General features: G+C 53.1%; 1 protein-coding gene across 2 annotated transcripts in view; it reads right to left on the reverse strand.

Annotated features, from left to right (window-relative positions):
* Nucleotides 1-781: 781 nt before the first annotated feature.
* Nucleotides 782-23,078, reverse strand: part of PRKCB (protein kinase C beta) — a 92,946-nt gene continuing 70,649 nt past the window's right edge. Inside the window, exons 11-17 of one of the 2 annotated variants that reach the window (XM_057371213.1) lie at nt 21,567-21,658; nt 20,639-20,701; nt 18,998-19,136; nt 17,183-17,263; nt 16,822-16,929; nt 12,773-12,913; nt 782-1,377 (exon numbers count right to left, since the gene is read on the reverse strand). In XM_057371213.1, the coding sequence (XP_057227196.1) occupies nt 1,225-1,377; nt 12,773-12,913; nt 16,822-16,929; nt 17,183-17,263; nt 18,998-19,136; nt 20,639-20,701; nt 21,567-21,658 (777 nt within the window). In that variant the 3' untranslated portion in view covers nt 782-1,224. Of the gene's footprint in view, nt 1,378-4,581; nt 5,985-12,772; nt 12,914-16,821; nt 16,930-17,182; nt 17,264-18,997; nt 19,137-20,638; nt 20,702-21,566; nt 21,659-23,078 lie in introns of those variants that run through there. The other variant, XM_057371212.1, reaches the window with a different exon arrangement.

Genomic DNA, 23,078 nt, shown 5'->3' on the forward strand with positions numbered 1-23,078 from the left:
TGCCTGTCCCCACACCCTCTTGCCTGCTCCTACCCCTTCCTTCCTGCTGTCCTCTCTGGCCTGCTCCTGCCCTCACCTGTCCACTCATTTCCTCCTGCCTGTCCTTGCTCCCTCCTTCCTGCTCCTGCCTGTCCTTGCCTGTTCCTGGCTGCCCCTGCCCACCCCTGCCCTCCCGCATGCCACGGCTTTGCCTCACAAACAGTTGCTGGAATTATCTCTTCTCATTCAGAATTCTTTTCTTAAATGATGCAGAAGGTCCTGAATTACTGACTAAAACCCCCAGGAATTTGGTGGAAATCAGGGAAATCAAGATGCCGGTGAAATCCATGGGTTTGGAGACTGGAAGAGAATAGCAGAGGGTGGAAAGTAGAAAAGTTTCCATTATAAATAGCCCTCAGTGCAGCCCTTTGGTCTTGGGCGTGTTTTCAGTTGGTAAATTGTAAACCGAGAATATAAATGTGTTTTGTTTTGGTAGAATATTAATATCCTTTACAGAGCTGTTACATCTCGACAGTGTCTGTGAAAGATTTATGCGAGTGCTGACAGAGCGTATCAAAACTGCAAACTGTTCCAGATGTTACAAAACCCCCCCCACCTCTCACTTAGAAAAAAGGTTTGCTCTGATTTACAAGAACTGGCATGGGATTGGTTCGGAGTYGCAATGCCCGAGTGCGGGGAAGGCRGATGGTGGGTGATGCTCSGGAGAGCYGGGCTGACCCTATGGACAATGCATTGGAAAATACAGGTCTAGAAGCAGATTTTTCCACACTGATCAAATATATCCATACATCCATGTCTTGAACAAAAGGCTCCTCTAAGACAAGCTCACACTCATCGCAAGCTTCAGCACAACGCTTTAAGCGATCAACCATGCTTAGCATTCCACAGCAACGCTTTGGGAGTAGCTGGGTCACTGGGATCTCAGCGTCCCACTGCAAAAATTACAGAGACTGTAGCAATTTGGTATATTTCTGTTTAAAAACTCTATTAGTCACCACCAACTATAGTTCCTAGAAGTATCACTGACCGGTAACTGGCACCCCGGACACCTCCGGCTAGGGAAACCAAGCTAGCGAGTGGCACGGACACGGAGAGGCTCCGAGGAGAAGCGGTCGGCGTGTTTGGCGGGAGGGGATGTGTGTCTGCACTGCTAATCCCGGAAGACTAGTGTCGTATGTACAGGGCGACCTGGCGTGGGACAGCGAGGACAGGGCTGCGCCGCGACTACACGTTAATGACAAACTCGGGGTTGGTGTAGGAGAATCCAGCAAACTCGTTCTGGTCCAAGTTCATGATGAAGAGTTTGTCCGTGGGCGTGAGCTCCACCGGCTGCCGGGTGAACTCTTTGTCGAAGTTGGAAGTGTCGCGTTTGTCCTTCTGTTAAATGGAAAGCACAGAGTTAAACTGGGAAAGGAGCGAGAGGTGACAGCACCTGGAGGGGGTGGCAGCACATGAGGGTGTGGCCCGGGGAGCTGTGCTGTCCCCAGGAGAGCCGTGCTGTCCCCAGGAGAGCCGTGCTGCCCCAGCACTCCACACTCCACGCTGCTTTCTCAAGCTGCCACCGAGGAGGAACCCACAGCCCTGCACAATAGAAGCAGCCCCGCACTGCCAGCAAGAAGAGGAGAACACCAGTTTAACACGCCTGAAACACACAAACAGGACATGAAGGGACAGGTGAGAGCCAGGGGTGGTGGGAAGGGAGCATCCCTTCTGTCCTGTTCGCTGTGGGAGAGAGCACGGAGCAGTTCTCAGCATGCAGAACCCTCACTGCAACCAGAGCTCGGCACTGCACAGGAAAAAGGAGCCTGGAGGAAGCAACATGCCTCGAAACGGCAGCAACAGCCACTACCATGTCAAAATTTGCACAAAATAATCRGCTGTAAGAGCTCTTTCTGCTTTAGGCTTGATTTTTGAATGATGCCGTGATATGGTGTTAACCAACTCTGGTTCATTGAAGGAGGATGTGATTTGCTCCAGGGTTGTATAGAGAAAACACACAGCACTTCAAAACCTCTGAGAAGGAAAATTCCACATATGCAACATTTTCTCCTTGCAATTTCTTAAGAAGAACAACTTTGCAGCTACATCCAAGCCAAAAAAGGGAAAAAAAGGGACGTTAGTGTCAGGATTAGCACTGGGAACCTGCTATCAGCACTGCGGAGCCGGCGCTGGGAACGCGTGGGCTGCTCTTCTAAACCCTGCGGATCAGAGAGCGCCTGGCTCAGGGCTGTCCTGTGGTGGGAGGTGACAGGGCCATGGCTGCAGGGTGACTGAGCACTCAAGGTACAGCACAAGTACCCCAGGACCTTCATCCACAGTGACCGGCAGTGGAGGGACACTGGCAGCCAGGAACTGGCTCTGCTGTGCCTCGTTACTAAAGCCAACAGGGACAAAAGATCTTCTCTACCTCTTCTTCCATGTCCCTGTATAGCAGAGAYGTCAACTCCTTGTTGGAGGTGATTTTCCCCTGCTGTGACACCAATAGGGCCCTGTCACAAATTTAGTGTTTTGCAGAAACCTGAATTCGTTTTTAGTTTTCCCCAGACTTTGCCTTTCAAATGTGGCCTCACCATGTTCTGCTGCACCAGAATTTCCARCTCTGGATTAATCTGCCAGCTCAAACTGAGAAAAGTAATTGTGGGGGTCCTGCAGGTCCTACACCCACCCACCATGGCTGTCCCCACCGCTCTGTCCTGGTGAAGGACCTGGCAGAAGAGATGCTGGTCCTCCCTGCAGCCCCTCTTGGCCCAATGGAACACTGTGGCACCTTAATGCCTCAAGCAGAAGCCTGAGCAGGACACAAAGCCTGGACAGAGCAGGAKCACCACACCACAGCTGCAGCTGGACTGAGCCTTGGGAGATGAGCCAGCAATAGATCAGGACCTCCAGGGATGCTTGGAGACTCCACTTGCCACAGGAGATGTCTCTTCAGGATGGCTTTAACCTTGGGGCTATCAGAAAAAGCCAARGATGATGGAGAAGAGACGAGGTCGGAAGAAAAACAGGTCGGGATGGAATTCAAGGAGCCGAGGGAGAAAAGGCAGGAGAGGCAGGACATGGCAATGCTCCAGAGGTGCCAGTGTCTGCGGCTCTCAGACTGTCCCTGAGCGTCACAGTCCCTCTGGGGCTCCTCTCCCCAGCAAGAGAGGGAAGATGTGGATTTGGTGTCACAGAGCAGGAGCAGGGAAGGGCAGACGGGGTGAAGGAGMCAATTTCAGGTGCAGAGTTGTGCAGACAAAGGGTGAAGCAGTCGGAACGAGGACAAGCCCACCTTGGTGGCTGCAGGGTCCCTCCAGGGACGAGGGCCAGGGGTCCCTGGCAGGGCAGACGTGGCTGTGATCTCTCGGTGACAGGAGCTGATGGTGGCCCTGGCCCTGTGAGCCAGCCACAGATTCCTGTGGTTCCTGAAGGCCACATCCATCCAAACCAACGTGGGCCAGGACAGTGCTGTCCTTCCAGGCCAGGAGCTTCTCCTGAGCTGGAGTGCTGTGGGATCTGCAAAGGGGACTGACACATCTACGTGTGACACCGTGCAAGTAGCCACCRTGGTCCCCAGCCCTCAGGAGCCACCAGCCCGGGGGCCCTGGAGTGGGAACAACCACCTGCTGCTGCTTTTTGRCAGCAGAAAGCTCTGGGGAAGGCTACAATGGGCCCGGGAGGGGGCTCAGGGCAGCCCCCCATCCTTGGGSCCTTGGCTGGAAGCTGAGCACGGCAAAGAGAGGGTTGCTGGTGTCTTACCTTGAATTCTCTCTGAATTGGTGGCAATTTGGCCTCTGTCAAGATGATGAACAATCTGGGAGCAGGCAGGGAGCAGCTGTGTGTATCTCACGGAGAGAAGGGTGGGCAGGGGACACTCAGGGCTGAAAGTGCCTCCAGCAGTGGGCGAATTGGCTCTGGGAGGTGACGAGGAACACAGCAGGACGGCGTGGCGGTGGCACAGGTCCCACAGCCCGTGGTGGCACTGTGCTCCTGGTAGAGCATTTCTGCCTGGCCCACAGGGATGGGAATCCTCCCTGACCACTGCCAAGGAGCCCCTTCCCCAGGGCAGAGCTCCAGGGCCGCCTGGGTGGAGGACACCAGGATCACCTCCTGCTGACATTTGTGACCTCTTGGAACACTCTTGCAGCGTCCGGAGCCGCGGCACTTGGCTCAAGTGCATTCCCAAAGGCAGGAGGGAGGTTAACAGGAACCTGTAATCCCTCTTTAGCTGGAACTGCCAATCGCTTTGAACCGGAGCTCCTGGGAGCGCGGCGGGCAGGGATGAGTCACCRGCACTCGGGCTCTGCAGTCTCCAGGAAGGCGAGGCGATGCCGCAGTCGGCTCTGCTCAAGGCGCTGGAAGAGATCCCCAGGCGGCAGCGCTCTGCCAGCCTCAGCTGTGCCCTCCGCCTCGCATCGTCCTTCCTCCAGGGTCATCCGGAGAAACTGCCTCCCTGTCCGTGCTGGAGAGGCCCCGAGGGCGGGGTGGGCGCTGTCCCGGTGGGTGCTGGTGCAGGAGACCGTGGGCGATCGCTCCTTTCTGGGATGGTGCTTCCAGTGCATCCCATCTTGACTTTTTGGGATGAACGCAGAGTGAGAACGGGCCATGGCTGAGCCAGCATCCCCCAGCAGCCAGGGCAGGTTCCAGCCCCAGCTATCCGAATCACCTCGCTGAACTTCAGAAACTCATTATTGCCAAACACATGCAGGTTTCTGGGACGTGTTTTCTCACTTTTTATTTTATAATCAGTATCAGAAAAAAAAATAAATTGGCACATTACAAGTCAAGCAGATTGATACAGTGACAGCCCACGAACATCTGCAGGGGTATAAAAGGAAGCAGCGTGATTGTTGTCCTTTCAAGAGAAATTCACCCTTCCTGAAATGTTTTCTTTGATGCCAGAAACAAAACTTGGGTGATTTAAATACCTAGCGGCAATTTTTAAGGGTAGAACTATCAGTTGAAACAAGTTTCTTTACATGCTTCATATCAGAATTCACAATACTGGTCAAATAYCTCCTGTTTGGGTTAATACCATTTTTGACACATTTAAAGCACAGGTAACAAAGTCCATCAATGGCTTTGGCATTTGAAAARAAGAAAAAGCTTTGCTATGGAACTGATGTTGATGATGTTTACTAGGGTGACCATGGATTCAAAAGCAKCTCTTCCAAATTTCCCATTTACCACTGGATGTTTGCTTTGATTAAAAAAATGCTCCTTAGAAACTGCACCATCAGGAGAAATCTTTGCCAACAGCAGATCTGCCTTCCCAAATAACTCATCCCACTGCTGGAGACCCAGCGCCAGGATCAAGCCAGCCCAAAGCCTCTGTGGAGGGAAGGGGAGCTGTGCTGGGGCTGGACACACAGCAGGACATGGCTGAAAAAGGAACCAAAACCAGCATCTGGGCTCTCCAGAGCTTTTGGGAGGAGAGAGACTTCAGGGAATGGTTTCATTAAAAACACTTACTTGCCACTAAGGCTAAGAAGGCTAAATATTAAATTTTCATGATTATATTAAAACACTAGAAAAAGGAAGGAGCAGGAATTAAAGCACATGATGAAGGGATTTCTCCCAGTTGTCACTGTGTCTCCGTTTTCCCTGCCACCCACTGAGCTGTTCCCATTTTCTACAAGTAAAATGTCATAAAGGCCCATTTGCAGCATTTTCTCCATATCACCCCCCTCCAGTGACACCCCAAATAACAGGAAGACACTTGAAATATGGTCACTCTAGTAATGAACTAAAGAAAAACCATGGATGCAAGTTCTGCAATGGAATGTGTCACCACGACAGCAGCTGGAACCGGATGACAGTTGCAGGAATGAGATCTACACAGCCACTTAGCTCTTGGCTTGAGGCATAAAAAACTCAGAGTTAACAAATGAAAATCCTTCAAATTCTGACTGGTCAATGTTCCCGATGACTTCCTGGTCGGGAGGTGTTAGCACGGGTGGATGGCGAGTGAAAAACCGGTCGAAGTTTTCAGCACTGCGTCCRCACTATGAGAGGGAGAAAAGAACGGATGGTGGGTGGGGCGGAAGCGTGGGATGGGGCTGTGCCATCCCCCCACCATGGCACGGCCACGGCAGGACGGGAAAAGGCACAAAACACACTTTGTTAGTCACAAGAGCATGGCATGGCACAGCCAGAGCCTGGCAAACCCCCTGGCTGTGCCATGGGAAGCGGCTGCAGCAGCAATGAGATGGGTGGTGATGACTCGCGGTCGCTCCTGCCCACATGGGCTGCTCTCCTTCCCCTGGAGCAGAGCTGTTCATCATGTCTGGACTGCTCAGAGGCTCAAGGAGAGGAGAGGACCCATCCCTGGCASTGTCCAAGGCCAGGCTGGATGGRGCTTGGAGCACTGTGGGATAGTGGAAGGTRTCCCTCCCCATGGCAGGGGRTGGGACAGGATGAGCTTTAAGGTCCCTTCCCACCCAAACCCCTGCGTGATTCCATAATTCTGATTCCCAGAGCTGCTCTGTCCCTTCCCAACAGGTCAATCAGGCCATGATTGTCCACAGCCTCGCAGTCCCCAGTGGTGCCAAACACCCGATTTAATTTTCACAGCAAGCAAAACAAGGGTCCTGCAGCTGCAAGTCCTGATTTAAGGGAGTAACAACGGCAGGAGCTGGGATCAGGTGGATGCCAGGTCACTCCAGACCAGGCTCCATCACCCCCATGTCACATCCCCACAGCTGGCACATGGCACTCTGCTCCCAGGGCTGGCCAATCYCTCCTGCCACACACAGCCACTGCTCTCCAGGCTCTGTTCCCTCCCAGGAGCTGCTCAGCCAGCACCTCCCAGTCCCTCAGGCCTCTCTCATTGCCCCAGGGAAAGCACAACACTCCAAGCACTGCCACAATTTTTCYTGGGCATTTAACTTTCATTTGTTAAGTAAACAGATCTGCATTTTTAATAAACATCAGACTAAATAGAATAAAATATTAATGACAAATACATGCAAACTTCAATGTTTCCCAKCTCCTTCCTCTGCTCAGAGGTTTCAGGGCAGACAACAGGAATATCCATCAGCCTGTGATGGGCTGGCAGCTCCTGTGGTGTGTCCTTATAGCGCCGAGTGAGACATCTCTAAACAAAGCTCAGCAGGTAATGTTGGAGCTGATTTAACTCCTGTCCAGCCCCTCCTGTCTGTGGGTCACACCTTTACATTTTTACTCTGGGTTGGTCAAGCTTCTACTCCCAAAAGCCCCTCCTGCCCAGGCCCTGGAGCTGAACCCAGCCCTCCTGCCCCTGCCCCTGCCCTGGCCAGGCTCCGGCCACCACTGACCCCACTGCTGCTGCTCCAGACCACGGCATCAAATCCAGCCTGAGGACTGAGCAGGAGGATGCTGGAGATGTCTGACAAGTCAGCAACAGCCCAACGCCTTCCCAAAGCCATCACATTAACATCAAAACAGCAATTAAATCCTCCAAATGGGAGCTGCCAGTTCCACAGAGCCCAGGAGCCAAAGGCAGGACATGAGGACCACGGGGGATGGCACAGACTGGCAGCAGGATCACAGGGAAAGCTGCAGCATTCTGGCTCAGCCGGGCAGTGCCACCACCCCTGGCAGTGCCACCACCCCTGGCAGTGCCACCACCCCTGGCAGGGCTCACCTGCGTCCCCATCAGCTCCCAGCACACCCCCAGAGCATCCCAGTGCCTCCCAGTGCCGCTGCCATTCCCTGTTAGCTTCAGCAGCCCTCAGCACAGACACGCAGGGCAGCCCGTGTGTGATGTCTGACAGCGCTGCCTGCCTTTTGGCTACAAAGAAATGTGCTGGCTTAGAAAAAAATAAAAATAAAAATATCAAACCAGCAACGCCCTCGGAAAGATAGAAAAATTAATCCTGATGAGAGGCTGGCAGTTATTGGAATAGGAAGCACAAATATATTTTAATATGCATGCTGGCAAGCAAGAATTTCTCACTATAATGCAATGAGGTAAAAATATGTGGATGGAAAATTCAAAAAGTTGCATCTATCTGTGGTATTTCCTGCCCTGCTATGTGGAATTTATGGACTTTGTGTTTGGATGCAGATAAAATGGATGGGTAAAATCAATACTTTAAAGTTGAAAACTGTCTTTGGGTTTATAGAAGGCACATCCCAGCCCAGCCCCGAGGTCTGGAGGAGGTGAGCTCCAGGCTCCAGGTCTGGCCCACCCAAGCTAAGGGAGGGCAGGAAGGATCTGTGGTCACTTGGATGCTCACTGCCTGCACWGGCACCTCCTTTACAGCTTCCCAGATGAAGTTCCTGATTAATTGACACAAATGCCATATGAATTTTTACGTTTATCTAAAGCCATCTCGTGAAAAATCGTCTTCATTTTAGTCTGATATTAATGTACAGGCATCACTCCATCCTGACTGGAGAAAGGGGGAGGGTGGGAATTTATCTTACATAAATCCCAGTGTCCTGTCTAATATTTATAGCCAGCACAGAATGGCTTTTCTTCCTGAGCTGCAGAAATAAACCTGTCAGCTCCGAAGATGGCCTTGTATTTAATCACTTCCCTGCTTGATTTCAAATAGAGACAAAAGGCACAATAAAATATTTTCCATTGATCCCTGGGATGCAATCAAGGAAYTGAGGATGCTGCTGCCACCCACCCTCATTCCCAGTGCCGAGGGAGGTGCTGGGATGAAGACACCCTCAATTTCCCAGGATTTGTCCCAAACCAGTGGTACAGGCACAATCCCATGGGCCTTGCAGGCATCTCCTGGGCAAGCCTCACCTTCCTGGGGCTGCTCTAGGTCAGGAAATTGGCTCCTTGCATGCTGGAGAGGATCAGGACTCCCCTGACAATTGCATTTAGGGGAATTTGGGTCACAGCATGAACTTGGGGCCACGCTGATGGTCCCTGTGCTGCTCAGGGGGGATAATGGTGCTTTTCACTGGTGTCTGGCTGATGACCCCAGCCCCCATTTTGGGATGTTCCAGCGCATCCCTTCATCCCTGCTGCTGACCAAGGGAGCATCCCCTGCAAGGGTTCAGGTGCAGGACCCTGCTGTTTATCCCTCTCCCATGGAAAAAGCCAAGTTTCTGCCTAATGCACTGAAAACAGAGCCTGAACAGTCTGGGAAATCTCAGGGAAAGCCTTTACAAGGCCCTGGGTCTCTCAGAGCACTTCCAGACTGGATTAGCAAAGATGTTTAACCTCAACACATCCAGCTGCCCTATGTCAGCCCCCTCAATCCTTAAATCCCATCTAATTAGGAAATTACTTATGCAAACATCAGAACTCACCTTGTACAGGCTGAACTAAGGCTACAAAACCCCCTATGCAGGGAACTGGTGTTTTCACACATCCAGGTCTATAAGTGGCATTTCAATATTAATTAACTGCAAGCAGTTAGGGGAAAATTAATTTATGCAATTAAAAATTATTAGATTAAAAGCCATTTTTTAACCCCCCCCATGCTGTTGTGAATAATCCTGGGCTTTGCTGTGTGATTTCAGTGCTTTCAAAATGAGACTTTTCAAATCACTAGGCTTTATGTAAAGTAAAGGAGTAATTAGATAGCAAAAACAATAATTATCTCAACGAGAGACAGGGAGAGCAGGGAAGTGTAAATACACTCCCAGGGTAACTGCAGACCCAGGAAAGGAATTGTTATGCACCAGCCAGAGCAGGGAGCAGCCAAGCAGAGCCCCACGTCAGAACCACCAAAGACAACCCAGCCCCTGATCTGTCTTGTTCCTGACTCTGTGATAAAGGTTAATCAAGCACAAARCAACACAGGAGCTCCTGGGAATTCACTTCCAGCTCTAGACACGGAGCAGCCCGGCCAGGCGGAGGCTGAACCCTCCATTCGCTGTTGGTGGCAATGATGGAGGTTTTGGGAGGGATGTGAAGGCACTGAGAGCCCTCCCCAGCACCCCCTGTGCCCCACTCCAAACTGCAGAGACGCCACAAAACCACTGAAAATGTGGCCAAAAGGTTTGTGGGTGCTACAGAAGAGACACGGAGCAAAGGGGCCTCTGTGAGGATGGGGTGGGGATGGGGAGCTGAGCCACGAGCTCAAGTCAAACTGGAATTAATGACACCTTTGACAAGCAAAATGATGCTGAAGACAATTTGGATGGGGSTCTGCTCCCCTTGGCTGGGGTTCCTGGGGCTGAGCATGGGCTGGAGAAGGGGAAGGTGGAGGCAGGTGGGGGCAGACACCCAGCCCTCATTTGCATTTGTTATTCCTTATTCTGAAGCTCTGGATGCAGACAATTCCTGCAGCCTGACCTTTATAGATGCTAATTATAAAAAAAAAAAGGGAAAAGAAAATAGACCTAAGCCAAGGGGAGAGCCAGGCCAGCACCAAGMCCCTCTGCAGCAGCACCTGGCCCTGGTGTGGCCACCTGAAGGTCACAAAGAGCCCATCTCCCCTTGCCACCCCAAACAGTGCAGTGTCCGAGCCCCATTCCCGCTCCTGCTGCTCCRCCCCACGCTCACAGYTGGCACCAAAGAAACAGCTTTTCCMGGCACAGAGGCACTGCTGGAGAAATATCAGCTATCAGCAGGTACCTGAGTTGTCTTAATCCTCCCTAAAYCCCAAATCAGCTGCTGTTAATCTCCCTGTCCTATCAAACGGGGAATTTTCCTGGCGCCAGCMTGGGTGAAGCGACAGCCGGCAGCTTACAGTCCCCATCCCCAGGGCCGGTGTCAGAGGGATTTTTAAAGAAAGAAGACATTTAAAGCAGGACAAAATTTGCACATTTTAAAGCAGCAGAGCAGTAAGAAAGTGCTTTTGATGKAATTCTGTTGTTTTTGACTGTAAAGCACCAAACACCAATGCTCTGCCTCAGGCCAGGGCAGGCAGTGACACTGGGGACCTGCTCACTGAGGAAGAGAGGGACAGGTGGAGGGGACACAGCAGCAGCAGCTTCATTGGGAAATGGGCACAGAGCTGGGAAATGGCAGGAGCTAGAGGTTCAGGAGACAGGAACTTCTGCAGAACAACCCCTGAAGGCCTGGCATCCCTTCAGTGAATTCGGGTATGGAGCAGGATCCCTGCAGCTCATAGACCCCCCTTGTGCCTCGGCATCCCTGGCACAAGGTCAGATCACACCCCCAGACAACAAATCATGGGGTGTGCACCAACAGCCCCAAACACTTCCACACTGTTGTATTCTGATATCAAAGTCCCTGCTTTCCCAGTAATGCCGTCCCTACATGGTCCAGAGCCTCAAAGATGCCAGGAGGGAACTTTGTAAAAAACATCTTCCTGAAATGAAAACAATCAGCCCCAAACACAGGCAGGGCAGGGCCAGCAGCCCCGGGGCGAGGGGCAGCTCTCCAGGTCAGCATCCCTGCCCATCCGTGCCAGAGGAGGTGTGGGGCTCCTGCCCAGCCACCACAGTGGGGTTTAATCCCTGTTTGATCAGCCAGGAAAGGAGCTGTAGGAGGGAAAAACCTGCTGGAGAGCAGAGAGGCATTGAGAGAGAGCAGAGCTAAAGGCACAGAGCACCCTCCACCAAAGGGACTCCCACTCCACGTTTTTCCTGAAAGCAGAGTTTTTGAAAGCACCAAAGGGACCCCTTCACATGAAGAGGGTAACTGTAAAGCAGAGGAAAAGCAGAAGGTTGCCACGAGCATTGGGACCGGGGAGGCTGCAGGTAAACACACAGAGCATTCCCGGATGCTGTGCTGTGATCCAGGAGGATGGATTAAGGAATGTCCCCACCCTGATCACAAATATCAGCCAAGAATAGATTAAGGGTGGATTCAGTGCTCTGTGAAACACCAATGCCCAACTCGAGCACTGCAGCCAGCACCTGGGGGGAGGCACGTGGATGATCCCAAGCCTGAAGGACCTGGAGCACCATGGAGAGATTGGGACATGGCTGTGACCCTGCCAGTCCCACCAGTGACTGAGAGAAACAGAGAAATCCAGGGAGAGACATCCCTGCTCCTGAATCTATGGGGCAGGGAGAGCACAGGGACACAGCGGGTCATGCAGAATTCGGGGGCACACAGCAGCCCCAACAGCATGGGCAGGGAGACCCATGTTGGGGTTCAGGCTGCACCCTGGCACTGTGTCACCYCTGCATTGGTGTCACCCTGGCACTGCTGTCACATGGACAGATGTCACTGCAAATACAGCTGGACAAGGAGCAGTCAACCGCTCCTGTCTCTTTTGACAAACAGCTTCCAATTGCTGCTGCCTCCCCCTCGGTGTGCTCATTCCCCCCGGGCTGCACTTCAGTGCCTCTCTCCAGCAGAGCCAGGCAGGGCTGGGGAGGAGCAGCCARGATCCCCTCGCCACTGAGCCAGGCTCCAGCTTCCTTCCACCCTGGAGAGAAACTGYGGCTGAACCCAGCAGACTGAGCTGAGCTGGGTGTTGAAATAAAGCTGAGATTAAAGACACGAAAGACCTGGGCAGCTTAAGAAGAAGGAAGGAAAAACCCAACAGACTGACCCGGGGTAACACGACAGACAGGCTGCAACACAAAGGGGTCCAGGAGCTGAATGTGTGGAATTTCCTTGCCTGCAAGCCAGAGCTGGGGCCAGGCACGCCGCAGTTCTCCTGCCCCAGCAGAGCTCTGGCGTGTGCCAGATTCCAGGGGACACCATCTTCCGAGGASACAGAGGAGCAGCACCTCCAGGATGAGTGGGACTCGCCCGTCTGGGTGGGTGTGAGAGGTCCCAGAGGTTCCCTGGCAGTGGGACAGCGAGGGGACCCAGCAGGGGGACAGCGAGGGGACCCGGCAGGGGGACAGCGAGGGGACCCGGCAGGGGGACAGCGAGGGGACCCAGCAGGGGGACAGCGAGGGCACCCAGCACACTTACAGCCTTTGGCTTGAACGGGGGCTGGATCTCCTTGCGCTCCAGCTTGTCCCAGTCGATGTAGCGGAAGAAGGCGTGCTCCTTGATGTCCCGCTCCCCCTCGGGGCCGCAGCCCAGGCGCTTGGCRGGGTGCTTGGTCATCAGCTGGGGACAGGGACAGAGGAAACAGTCACAGCGTGTCCAACTGCTCCCCACAACATCCCCTTYGAGATGTCCCCAGGGAGCTGTGATRCCCAGCTGGACATCCCAGGATATCCCACATCAGGGTTCCATCTCCTGCAGATGCCCTTGKGGCTCCAAGGACAGGACACTGAGGAAGAAGCTGGAGTGACTCYAGGAAGGGAAGGTTGACAACAGCTTATGAGAGCAGACTATGCAGAAGGCAGGTACACGAGCACTGGCAGGATGGACACATCCCTCTTCCCTCTGAGAATGAAACTGGCTCACCAAAAAACAATCTCGGAGTGCTGGCAGGGCTCCCTCAGCACCTGGCTGCAGCAGGGGAGCTGTCATGGGGTCCCTCTGCCTGGCACAAACTTCTCAGCATCTGCAAAGTTAACTCTAAAACCTACTGCCCATTTAAGATGAACCATCTACCCCCCAAAACTTTTGTCAGCTCTGGAAGCAGAACCCTCACTCCTCTGGAGCTGTGGCAGCGCAGATATGAGGTGGATTTCTAATGAGAGTCAATTTGCAGAGAAAAAAGCACAAASAGTCCATTAATGTTGTTTATCATCTAAACTTCTCCTCTTGACTGGCTCAATAAGGAAAAGGGGCCCCAGGAATTACAGGCAGCTGTACAACATTAATATCCTGGGGCAGGGTTTGAGCCGTGTTCAGAGATCAGATGGAGATCCCAGAGACACACAAGACGTTGATAAGGATGAAGAATATGAGCTTTGAACCTGCAACAAAAGCACTGCTTTATTAAAAGCAGGGCAATTCATCTTGATCCCAGGGCTGTGCAGCAAGCCTGGCTCCATGTCCCAGGGCTGGGGGTCTGTCAGAGCCCCCAGGAGGGACAGCAGGTGCCAGTGCTCCCACCCATGTGCCTGGATACAGGTCAGCCCTGCCATCCCTGGTGGCACAGAACAAACTCGCTCAGCAAAGCTGCTCTCTGTCAGCAACCCTGCAATAGGGCACGGAAAACAAGGAAAACCCCGGGAAAAAAAAACCAAAAACAAGCCTAAAACCCTAAAAAGACAAAAAAAACTCCAACAAATACAAGGGAAGAGCAGAGCCACCAACTGCTCTGTGAGCAAACAGCTCTGCATCACTGGCCTCCAGCTGTGAYGGCATCTGCAGCTGGAAGAGTGATGGAGTGTGGCTTCCATGAGGCAGCATCCCCACAGAAAGCCCAGCTACAAACAGCGAGGGCCTGGCAGCTCTGCAGGCTGGGCCAGGGAATTTCCAGCCTCTGCTCAGGGCAAGGATGTGACTGGCATCAGCATCAGCCTTGCAGAGYCCGTCCTCAAGCAGGGAGCCAGCCTGCAGCCAAGCTAGAGGGCCAGGGAGGGAGGGGCCATAAAAAACAAAAGCAGCAATCTTTTTCCAACTTGCTTTTGGTTAATAATTRAGTTTCCCTTGGCATTGCAGCACACAGCCCTTTATAAAATAAGAAGCCTGCAACAAATCCCAGGRGCCTGGGAAGGTGGCAGAGGTGACGTGTCTTGGCCTCTCAAACATGTGGCAGCAGCACGGACATCAGCCATGATGGGCTTTACATAGGCAGCAGCACTGGGGAAATGCCACCGAAAACACCTGTAAATATTCCCAAAATACTGTGGAAAACACGCCATTTGATGCCTTTGCTATCAGGCAGAGATTAAAGAGGGAGCTGGTAGCCACAGACAATCTGTTCCCCTGGAAAAGGGCTGCTTTGCTCAGGCACCACCAGAGCCCTCCATCTGGGCTGGGAGAGGCTGTGCTTTGTGCCGGTGCCCACACATTCCTGGGGCTGGGACAGGAGCCTGGCTCCTGGCAACCAGCCAGGGGCTTGGGAGAGCCACCCTGACCTACCTGCACACGGACACAGCAGCTCTGAGATCAGCCTGCAGAAACAAATCCAAGCTGACAGCAGAGCAGGGAAATGCTCCGTTTGATCCGTTAATTGCTGCTGACTGGCGAGTCCCGCAGCCCGGGGAACTCTCCAGTTTGTTTCCCAGCCAAGGATCCCTGATTAACGCCTGTCTCTGGGCTCTGGTCAGTCCCAGGCTTKCAGCAGCAAACACATCTCATCTCCCAGCAGTGCAGCAGGAAGGGTGACTGGCACCAGCACATCAGAGTGAAACCATGGGGGAAGAGCAGAATGGGTGTGGAGAATGTGGTGGTGACACCCCAAACCCCTCACAGGTAATGGCAGAGGTTTCTCCAGTTCCCTGGACTGTTACAACACTGGGTTTGTGCCCTGCTGGCAGCCCWACCACACCCCAACACAGCTTGGTGCAGCTCATCAGGATGTATCTCACCGTATTCCAGGGGAAAATGTAAACACTTAGTTCTCAGCTTACTAAGAAGTCCTGAAATCCCACACAGAGTTTTAATTAAACTTTCTGGTGTAGCAGTTTGCTGGTGGCAAAAAAATGTCATGAGGTTTTGAAACAGCAGTAATACAGAGGGAACCACCACTTTGCTACAAAAAAGCCACAAAAATTCGTGGAGAACCAACCCTCGGTGCATGGCCAACTATCCTCCCATGCAGCCTCCCATCTCCGGAGTGAGAAAAGCCATGGCAGCTACACCCAGCAGAGGCGGCAGTCGCAGTCCCTGCCCGCTGATTTACAGCACCCACGTCGTGCCTGATGCAGCAGCAAACAAAGCCAGCCCTGAGCCTGGGCCCTGCTCCAGCCTCYGCTGCCCCAGCACTGGGGGATGCTCAGCCTCCCATGCCCTGCCTGACCAGGAACACRAGGGCTCTCCCTTCACATCCCAAACACCAGCAGGAGGGTGGGAGATGGTGACAGCATCTGCAGGAATCCCYCTCCAAGCACTCGTGTGGTTTCTGAATTAAGGACTCGATCTTCCTGYGTTCTGCTGACAGGGACAGGGCAGCACCCCCTCCGTGTGCCCCATTCCAGGTGGGAACACCTGCAGCAGCCTTTCCCCATGGGACAAGTGAACATTCCTCTTTAACACCAGCTCAGAATCCTGGCAACGCCAGGAAGAGGCTCTGAAATGCCGCAGTGGGAGCGTTAAGCGCAGGATGTGTCATTTGTAGATAGAAACACTATTTTGAGATAGAGAACATTCAGATATTTTCAATATTAACTATTATAAGCAAACATTTCTTAAATTCCTACACAAACACATATTTATAGCAGTGTGTGGCACTGGGGGGTGAGATGAGGCTCGATCCCAAGCACACAGAACAACATCAGGACCTCGCCAGCCTTTATCCATCACATCCCAAATTAACTCAGGTTGTAATTAAGTCAGGCCTAGGCCCAGTCCATGGAGAGCCTGGGATGCTGGGCRAGGCAGAGCTTCACTGCAAATTAAGAGACAGGATAATGAAAATGCTGCCCTGACCTCACAGAGGCACCACCAGCACGAGCTTCAGGCTGTCCTGAAGGGCAACTTATCACAGCTAAGAGGAAGGATGAAGGTTTTGTATCTGATCTTAGGGAAACTATTTAGGGATCACATGCATTTTCCCTGAGCATCATTTTCCATTTTGGGCAAAGTTCACAGAGCTGCCCTGTCCTCACCGGATGGGGCACAGGGTCTCTGGGAAGAAGCCCTCCCTTCCCACCTCCCAATCAACACCCCCAATTCTCTCTGGACGCTCCTCTGTTCTCAGACCAGCCCTGGGTCCCCGCTGTATTTCTGCTCAGTCTAAGGGCACAGAGGGGAGGTGTTATTTTTACCTGGGTTTAGTACATACATACATGGCAGCATGAGCTGTGGGTTTAGGACTGGAAGGCACAGGCACTAACAGTGTCAGACCCCGCTCGTGCTGGGGAGCAGTGGGGTGAGCTGGGACCCCCAGAGGGGCAGGATCTCACTGCCCACATCATCCCACAGCCCAGCAGAGGACCCAACCCTGCCCTTACCCCTTTGCAGATCGCCACTGCCTCCTTGGACATGGACTTGGGGTAGGCGACGTTGTGCTCCATGATGGACTGGAAGAGCTCATCTTCATCTTCTCCCTCAAAGGGGGCCTGGAGCAAAGCAGACACAGCTTCAGGGGCGTTCCTGGAGCTCGAAGCTCCCGTGTGCTGCTGTGGTCCTTGGCCATGGGGTCAGCCCTGGCAGTGCCACACAGCRACACGAGTCTCGTCATTGCAGTCCCTGGGCCACCCCCAGCTCCAAGGAGATGCTCCATCCACACATCAAGCAGGGCAAATCCCACATCAGCCTGTGCTCACAGTGCAGTGAGACCCAGCCCAGAGGAATCAATTAAAACTCAATTACCTGGCCAGCCAGCATCTCATAGAGCAGGACTCCAAACGCCCACCAATCCACGGACTTCCCRTAGGGCTGGTAAGCAATTATCTGCAAACAAACAACAGGGACAGCARCGTTAACACTCCTGGCCTGGTGGCACATGGCACAGTGATTCCGAGCTGCAACCAGGTCACAAGGATGGGGCTATTCCCTGGGACACACTCAGCACTGAAATCCCTCGACTGAGCGCAGAGTTCCTCCCACCAGCGCTCTGGGAAATTCAGGTGTGAACTGTTCACACYGTAAAGGCCTTTAAAAGGAAAAAGCACCACTTAAAAGCAATGCTCTGTCCTGTGCAGGCCCCCACTGCCCTTTGGGGAAGGTCACACCCCAGCAGGTGAGGAGCAGCTTTRTTCTGARGGTATCAYGCACGGGGCCGTTCGCAGRCTGTASCTGTCACCTGGGCACRCAGAGCTCTGCTYRGAACAGAAAACATCTCAAAAATGGGTCAAGCAAATCRCAGGACAGTTTCACCCCGAAGGCACATTGGCCTGAGCACATTGCAGCTCCCTGAAGGAGGAGGCACAGAGCAGCAGAGGGCCTGGGCTGGAATGTGGCCACGGCACCAAAACCACATAACCTCATTGCTATTCCCAAGTATCGTGGGATTGGTCCTCTGAGACCCACGGGCAGCAGGCTTTAATGCCTTTCCTAGGTGCCAAAGTGATTTGCATCCTAATTTCCCATTCTCTGTTTTTCTTTTGGAAAAAGAAGAATTAGAGCAAGGAGAGGAAAATAAGAGTTAAAGTGAAAACACTCGGGCAAACACGCGGAGAACTGGTCATTTGTCCTGCTTTGAAGGAGCATTAATCACCCACAGTGACAAGCTCTGCACCAGCACCACCAGTATTAATCCTGGTGGGATGAGGGATGGAACACACATTTGATTCAATAATGGGAAGCCTCACTGGCTGCAGCAAACACAATGTGGTTTAGCACACAAATGCATCAATATCCTGGCAAAGAGAAATCTCTTTCTCTAAAATATTTAAATGAATAAATAGTAACTTCATCATTGCAAATTCAGCAGACTGACAAGATTTTAGAGGGATATTTTTATGTGAAGGGAACAGACATTTGAGAATAATTACTCCTCTGAATTTCACAAGTCTGGCATTACACTGTGCCCATACWGCACTCCATGGCAGTGTCGTGTGTGACTCCACCACATCAGTAAYAACCAAATGCAAAGTCACTTTGGGGGGATCTAGAGCCTTGAATGGGGAGCCTCTCCCCATCAGACACACTGCAAACAGTACAGCAAACAGTGAGCTAGAGAGATCTAAGGCTTTCAACTTCACATGAAAATATCATCCACTGATAATTCCCTGTTTCTATTTGGTCATGTTGTGCAGGAAGCTTCTATCACACAGCGAGAGGCAGAGCTGAGCTCCTTGTCATTTCCAGGAGCAAGGGAACATGTGAGGAGCAACCTGTGGCGGGCCTGAGCGTGCCAAGGATGGAACAGGCACAGAGCTGCCAGCAGGATGGACATGGGAAAAGCCCCCAGAGAGGGAAAACACTGCAGGGAGAGCAGCATGAGGACGTGCTGCACTTGGAGGTGGAAGCAGGACACAGCACAACAGGCAAGCAGATCCAGCATCCCTGATCCCTTAAGGGGACGTGAGGACGGACAGTGCCGAGGGCATGAACTTGGCAGGCTGATGGTGAATTCCTGCATGTCCCTGTGTGAGCTGGAAAGCTGCCCAAAGCAAGGTCACCCCATGGGAAGGAGCACCAGGGGGATGCACTCGGACCATCGGCCGCCTTCCCCGTCCGTACCTCAGGCGCGATGTAGTCCGGAGTGCCACAGAAGGTCTTGGTGGTCACCCCGTCCCAGATGTTCTCCTTGCACATGCCAAAGTCGGCGATCTTTATGTGGCCCTCGCTGTCCAGCATCACATTGTCCAGTTTCAGGTCTCTGCAGGGCGAGAGCAAACCRGTGACAACAACACACAACACGAGTCTCCCAAAGCTCTGCTGCGGCTCAGCGCCGCCTGCGCCTCACACCCAGACTCTTTGTAGGATAATGTTTGGGAAAATGAGTAAAAATAAGTCAGAGATCTGTCAGGATGGAGTGTTTATTTTACTTTTAACCTACAGGAATGCCATGCCGGGCACAGCGCTTTGAAGTGTACGATGGAAAGCACTCATCTGGCAGGAGATGGATTTAATTGATTCTTTTTCTTTTGCTCCCATGAAAATCAAAGCGCACTTAGAGGTCTTGCAATGGAGAAGCACCTACTCAGCACAAGTCCCTGTCTCACCTGTGCTCTGCTCCCCCCTGAAATAAAAATCAGCTGTGTTTCTCTGTGATCCTCACCCCTAGAATTCCTGTTTGTGGCACCCAGCCCCAGGGAGCTCTGCTCTTTTGCACAGGCTGCAGGGATGGATCCAGCTGCAGAGCCCTGGATCCAAATCCCAGCCTTGAGCCGCTGCTCCAGCCTCAAGAACAGTTCTGTAGCAAGCACTGGGTATTTTGGTGCAATTTATACATTCTTGCTGGGTTTAAGGCTGTATTTTCTAATTATCACGTCAGTGCTTAGAACCCTGACAGGCCAAAGGCAGACGGACACAAGCTGGGATTCAGATTCAGAGGAAGCAAGGAAGCGGGGGCACTGGGGACCAACAGACCTAGAATCTCTCTGTAGCAGCTGATGGCAAAAAACAGCCCTCACGTCAAGTTTGTTCCACTTCTTTCATCTTCAGCATCTCCTGACTCCAGCAGCACAGTTGGCATCTCCCTTTACAGAGCCCTTAATGGTATCTGACACTCATTAGGATGCTCTGCTCCACCCTGGGCTCTGGGAATTCTCCCAAGCAGGGAAGAGCAGTAAACGCTGGTTTCGGTGCTAAACCAGCAGCCTCCGAGCCTGGTCCAGCACGTGGCAGTGACCCAGCTACCTCTGGGTGCTGGAATCATATTGGGAATGGCAAAGAAGCTTCAGCAGCTGAAGCAGAAGTGACAGAGCGGAACCAGAGAGCTTGGAACAAGCCACTGGCAAGCACTGACTCCAGTGGCAATGGTAAGAGAGCAGTGCCCTGCAGCCAAAWTTGGGGCTTGGAGCTGGTCCAGGCTGCCAGGGAGCGTTTGTGTTGTGTGGAGAGAAACACATGGAACAGGGGCAGGAGAGAACCAGAKCTGGGATAAAGCAGGAGCTTCCCCCAAGCTTCCCCCACAGCTCCCAGCTCCCTTCTGGGTGTGCACATCACATGTCCATGGCTGGACTCAGTGACCCCAGAGATCTGCTCCAACATCAGGGATCCCGTCATTGCACTGTAAGCAGCTCCAGAGCCCATCCAGGGCACGGGCAGGGATAGCCCTGAGCTGGGGGCTGTGGGCAGARCGGGACCCTTGGAGCACTGTGCTCSGTGYGTGGCTCCAGCTCTGGGGAAGGAGGAGGCAGGAACCTGCTCACCTACCGGTAAATGATGCCTTTGCTCTGCAGGAAAAAGAGCCCGATGGCGATTTCTGCYGCGTAGAATCTGAAAGAGAAGGTTTAAAAGCAAGGCTGATGATTAAAGGAGACGAAATGAGAACCTCCCCGATCGGATGGCAGTGAAGGAAACATGTCAGGCAGATGTGACCGAAGGACAAGGCAGCCACGGCAGAGGAATTGCAGAGAAGGATCACACGAGGATGATCCAGGGCAGCCTGTGCTCGCACCAGGCAGCGATGCCACYGGGCTGCTGGGGGCTGTCACTTCTGGTTACACAAATTAAGCAAGAGCTGGATCCATGGCTGCTGCTCACGACGCTCTGGCAGTGAGGCTGGGAAAGTTATCCCTGCTCCCAGAGCCAACAGGTACTGCCACCGCTGCCTCTGAGGAATGCTCCRGCTCTCAGAGGACTCTGCCAGAGAAAAGACACCAGTTCAGCCCACCAGGCTATGTGGGTTTTATGTAAGCATGGGAAGGCTTTTCAGGAACACATCCTGCTCTGTCCAGCTCTCAGGGAACAGGAGCCAGAAGCCACCAGTTAACACCTGGGTTGGCCAMCCCAGCAGAGGAGCCAAAACCCAACATCCCTGTCACTCCTGGGAAAGGGCCAGGCAGAGTAGAGGCCTGGTGTCTCCTGGAAGCCTTCAAACCACCCTGCCTTGTGCTTTTATTCACCTCAATTTATTAATTTAGCTCAATGAATTACAAGTACAATGTACCCCAAGGGTGAGATGGAGGCATCCTCAGCAACAGGCAAAGAGTTCTCATTGTGCATCTTCCCATTCCTGCTGCTTCCCCTCCCCTTCTGCCCAGGAGCTGGAGCACAAAGCCTGTGCCTTGGACTSTGATGGCAGCCAGGTGACACAGGTACATCCCACACCCACCCAAAGGTGCCAAACCACTGCACTTACACAGCGTGGGGCTCCTTGAACCTCCCAACCTGCTGGATCTGGTACATCAAGTCCCCACCATTCACGTATTCCATCACAAAATACAAGCGATCCTGAAGGGGAAAAGCAAGCCATTAGCACCAGGATTATCAGAGCAGGGAATGTGCTGGGGTCAGGAACAGGAACCCAGCTCCAGTCTGTAATTCCATGGAAATGCASTCACTATCCCTGTCCTCCCCACGTGCTGGGGCTCCTGTGCATAGAGAACCCAGTAAGTTCTAATCCCTTTGGAATGCTCAGGGCTGGAGCTCTCCCCTCTGCAGACACATCCACTGGAGAAAGCAAGTGGAGGAATCCCTAAACCAGAGATTTTTCACTTCCYAGGAGTAGATTTGCTGTTCTTGACAGAAGCCATTTTCAGACTGTTGTTCAGGCAGGTCCCCAAGCACTCTGTGGTTTCACTTAAGGTTTGCACAGGGGACACAAGCAGTTCCCATGGGCACCAAACTCCATCCAGGACCAGGACTCGGCCAAGCATCAGGAGAGACGAGTGACATTCCCAGCCCTCTCCCAGGATGGCAATGCTGGGGACCCTGGTCAAGCTGAGGGGGCAGAAGGGACCTGCATCCAGCTYGTCACTCCTTCAGGCCTGGTCTGAGGGGTCACTCTGGTCACGTCCACATGTGGTTGAAGGAGTCCAGAGGAGCCCAGAGATGCTCTGAGGGCAGAGCCCCTCTGCTCTGGAGCCAGGCTGAGAGAGCTGGGGGTGTTCACCTGGAGCAGAGAAGGCTCCTGGGAGACCTCAGAACCCCTTCCAGTGCCTAAAGGGGCTCCAGGAGAGCTGGAGAGGGACTTTGGGGCAGGGCCTGCAGCGACATGGGAGCCCAAGGACAGCCCCGGGCTGCCCCATCCCACCCCTGAAGGAAGGACACAGAGGCTGGAGCACCGTGGGAGCAGTAGGTTGGCAGCATTACATAATAAAATATTTCCCATTGCTCATTTCCTCCTTAAATAAGCCTTGCCCTGCTTTTCAGCCAGGAAGGACAGGGAGCCCACAGGAGAGCAAAGGGAGCATTGCCATACCCAGGGCTGTGAGGAGCTGGGGTTCAGCACCCACAGGGCACTCCCCAGCCAGAGGAATTGGGGTCTGCAGCTCCTGCCCCCCAGCACAGCCCCCCAGCTATGGGGCAGCCCCAGAGGAACCGAATACAGCAGCACGAGGGCAATGGGGCTGTGTCAAACACACAGCACTGATGGGATAAAAGGGACAATTTGTGTTGCTGGGGATTGGGGAGCACCCCCCGTGCAAAGGACAGCCCTGGCAGGCGTCCGGCCAGCCCCGCGGGGAGACACGTGCAGCAATGTCACCTTGAGCAGCCACCGCCACGGCAGCCAGCCCGTGACAGCCACGGGAGAGCAGAGCAGCGCCGGGCTCGGCTGCAGCTGCTTCCTAAATATATCGATCTGCTTCAAGGAGGAAGAATATTAAAAAGACGGGCTCTTGAAACAGCCAGCTGAGCTCTAAAAGCAGGA

This window comes from Malurus melanocephalus, unplaced genomic scaffold (assembly GCF_030028575.1).
Source record: "Malurus melanocephalus ecotype Western Australia unplaced genomic scaffold, MMel_1.1 scaffold_143, whole genome shotgun sequence".
Taxonomy (NCBI): Eukaryota; Metazoa; Chordata; class Aves; order Passeriformes; family Maluridae; genus Malurus; species Malurus melanocephalus.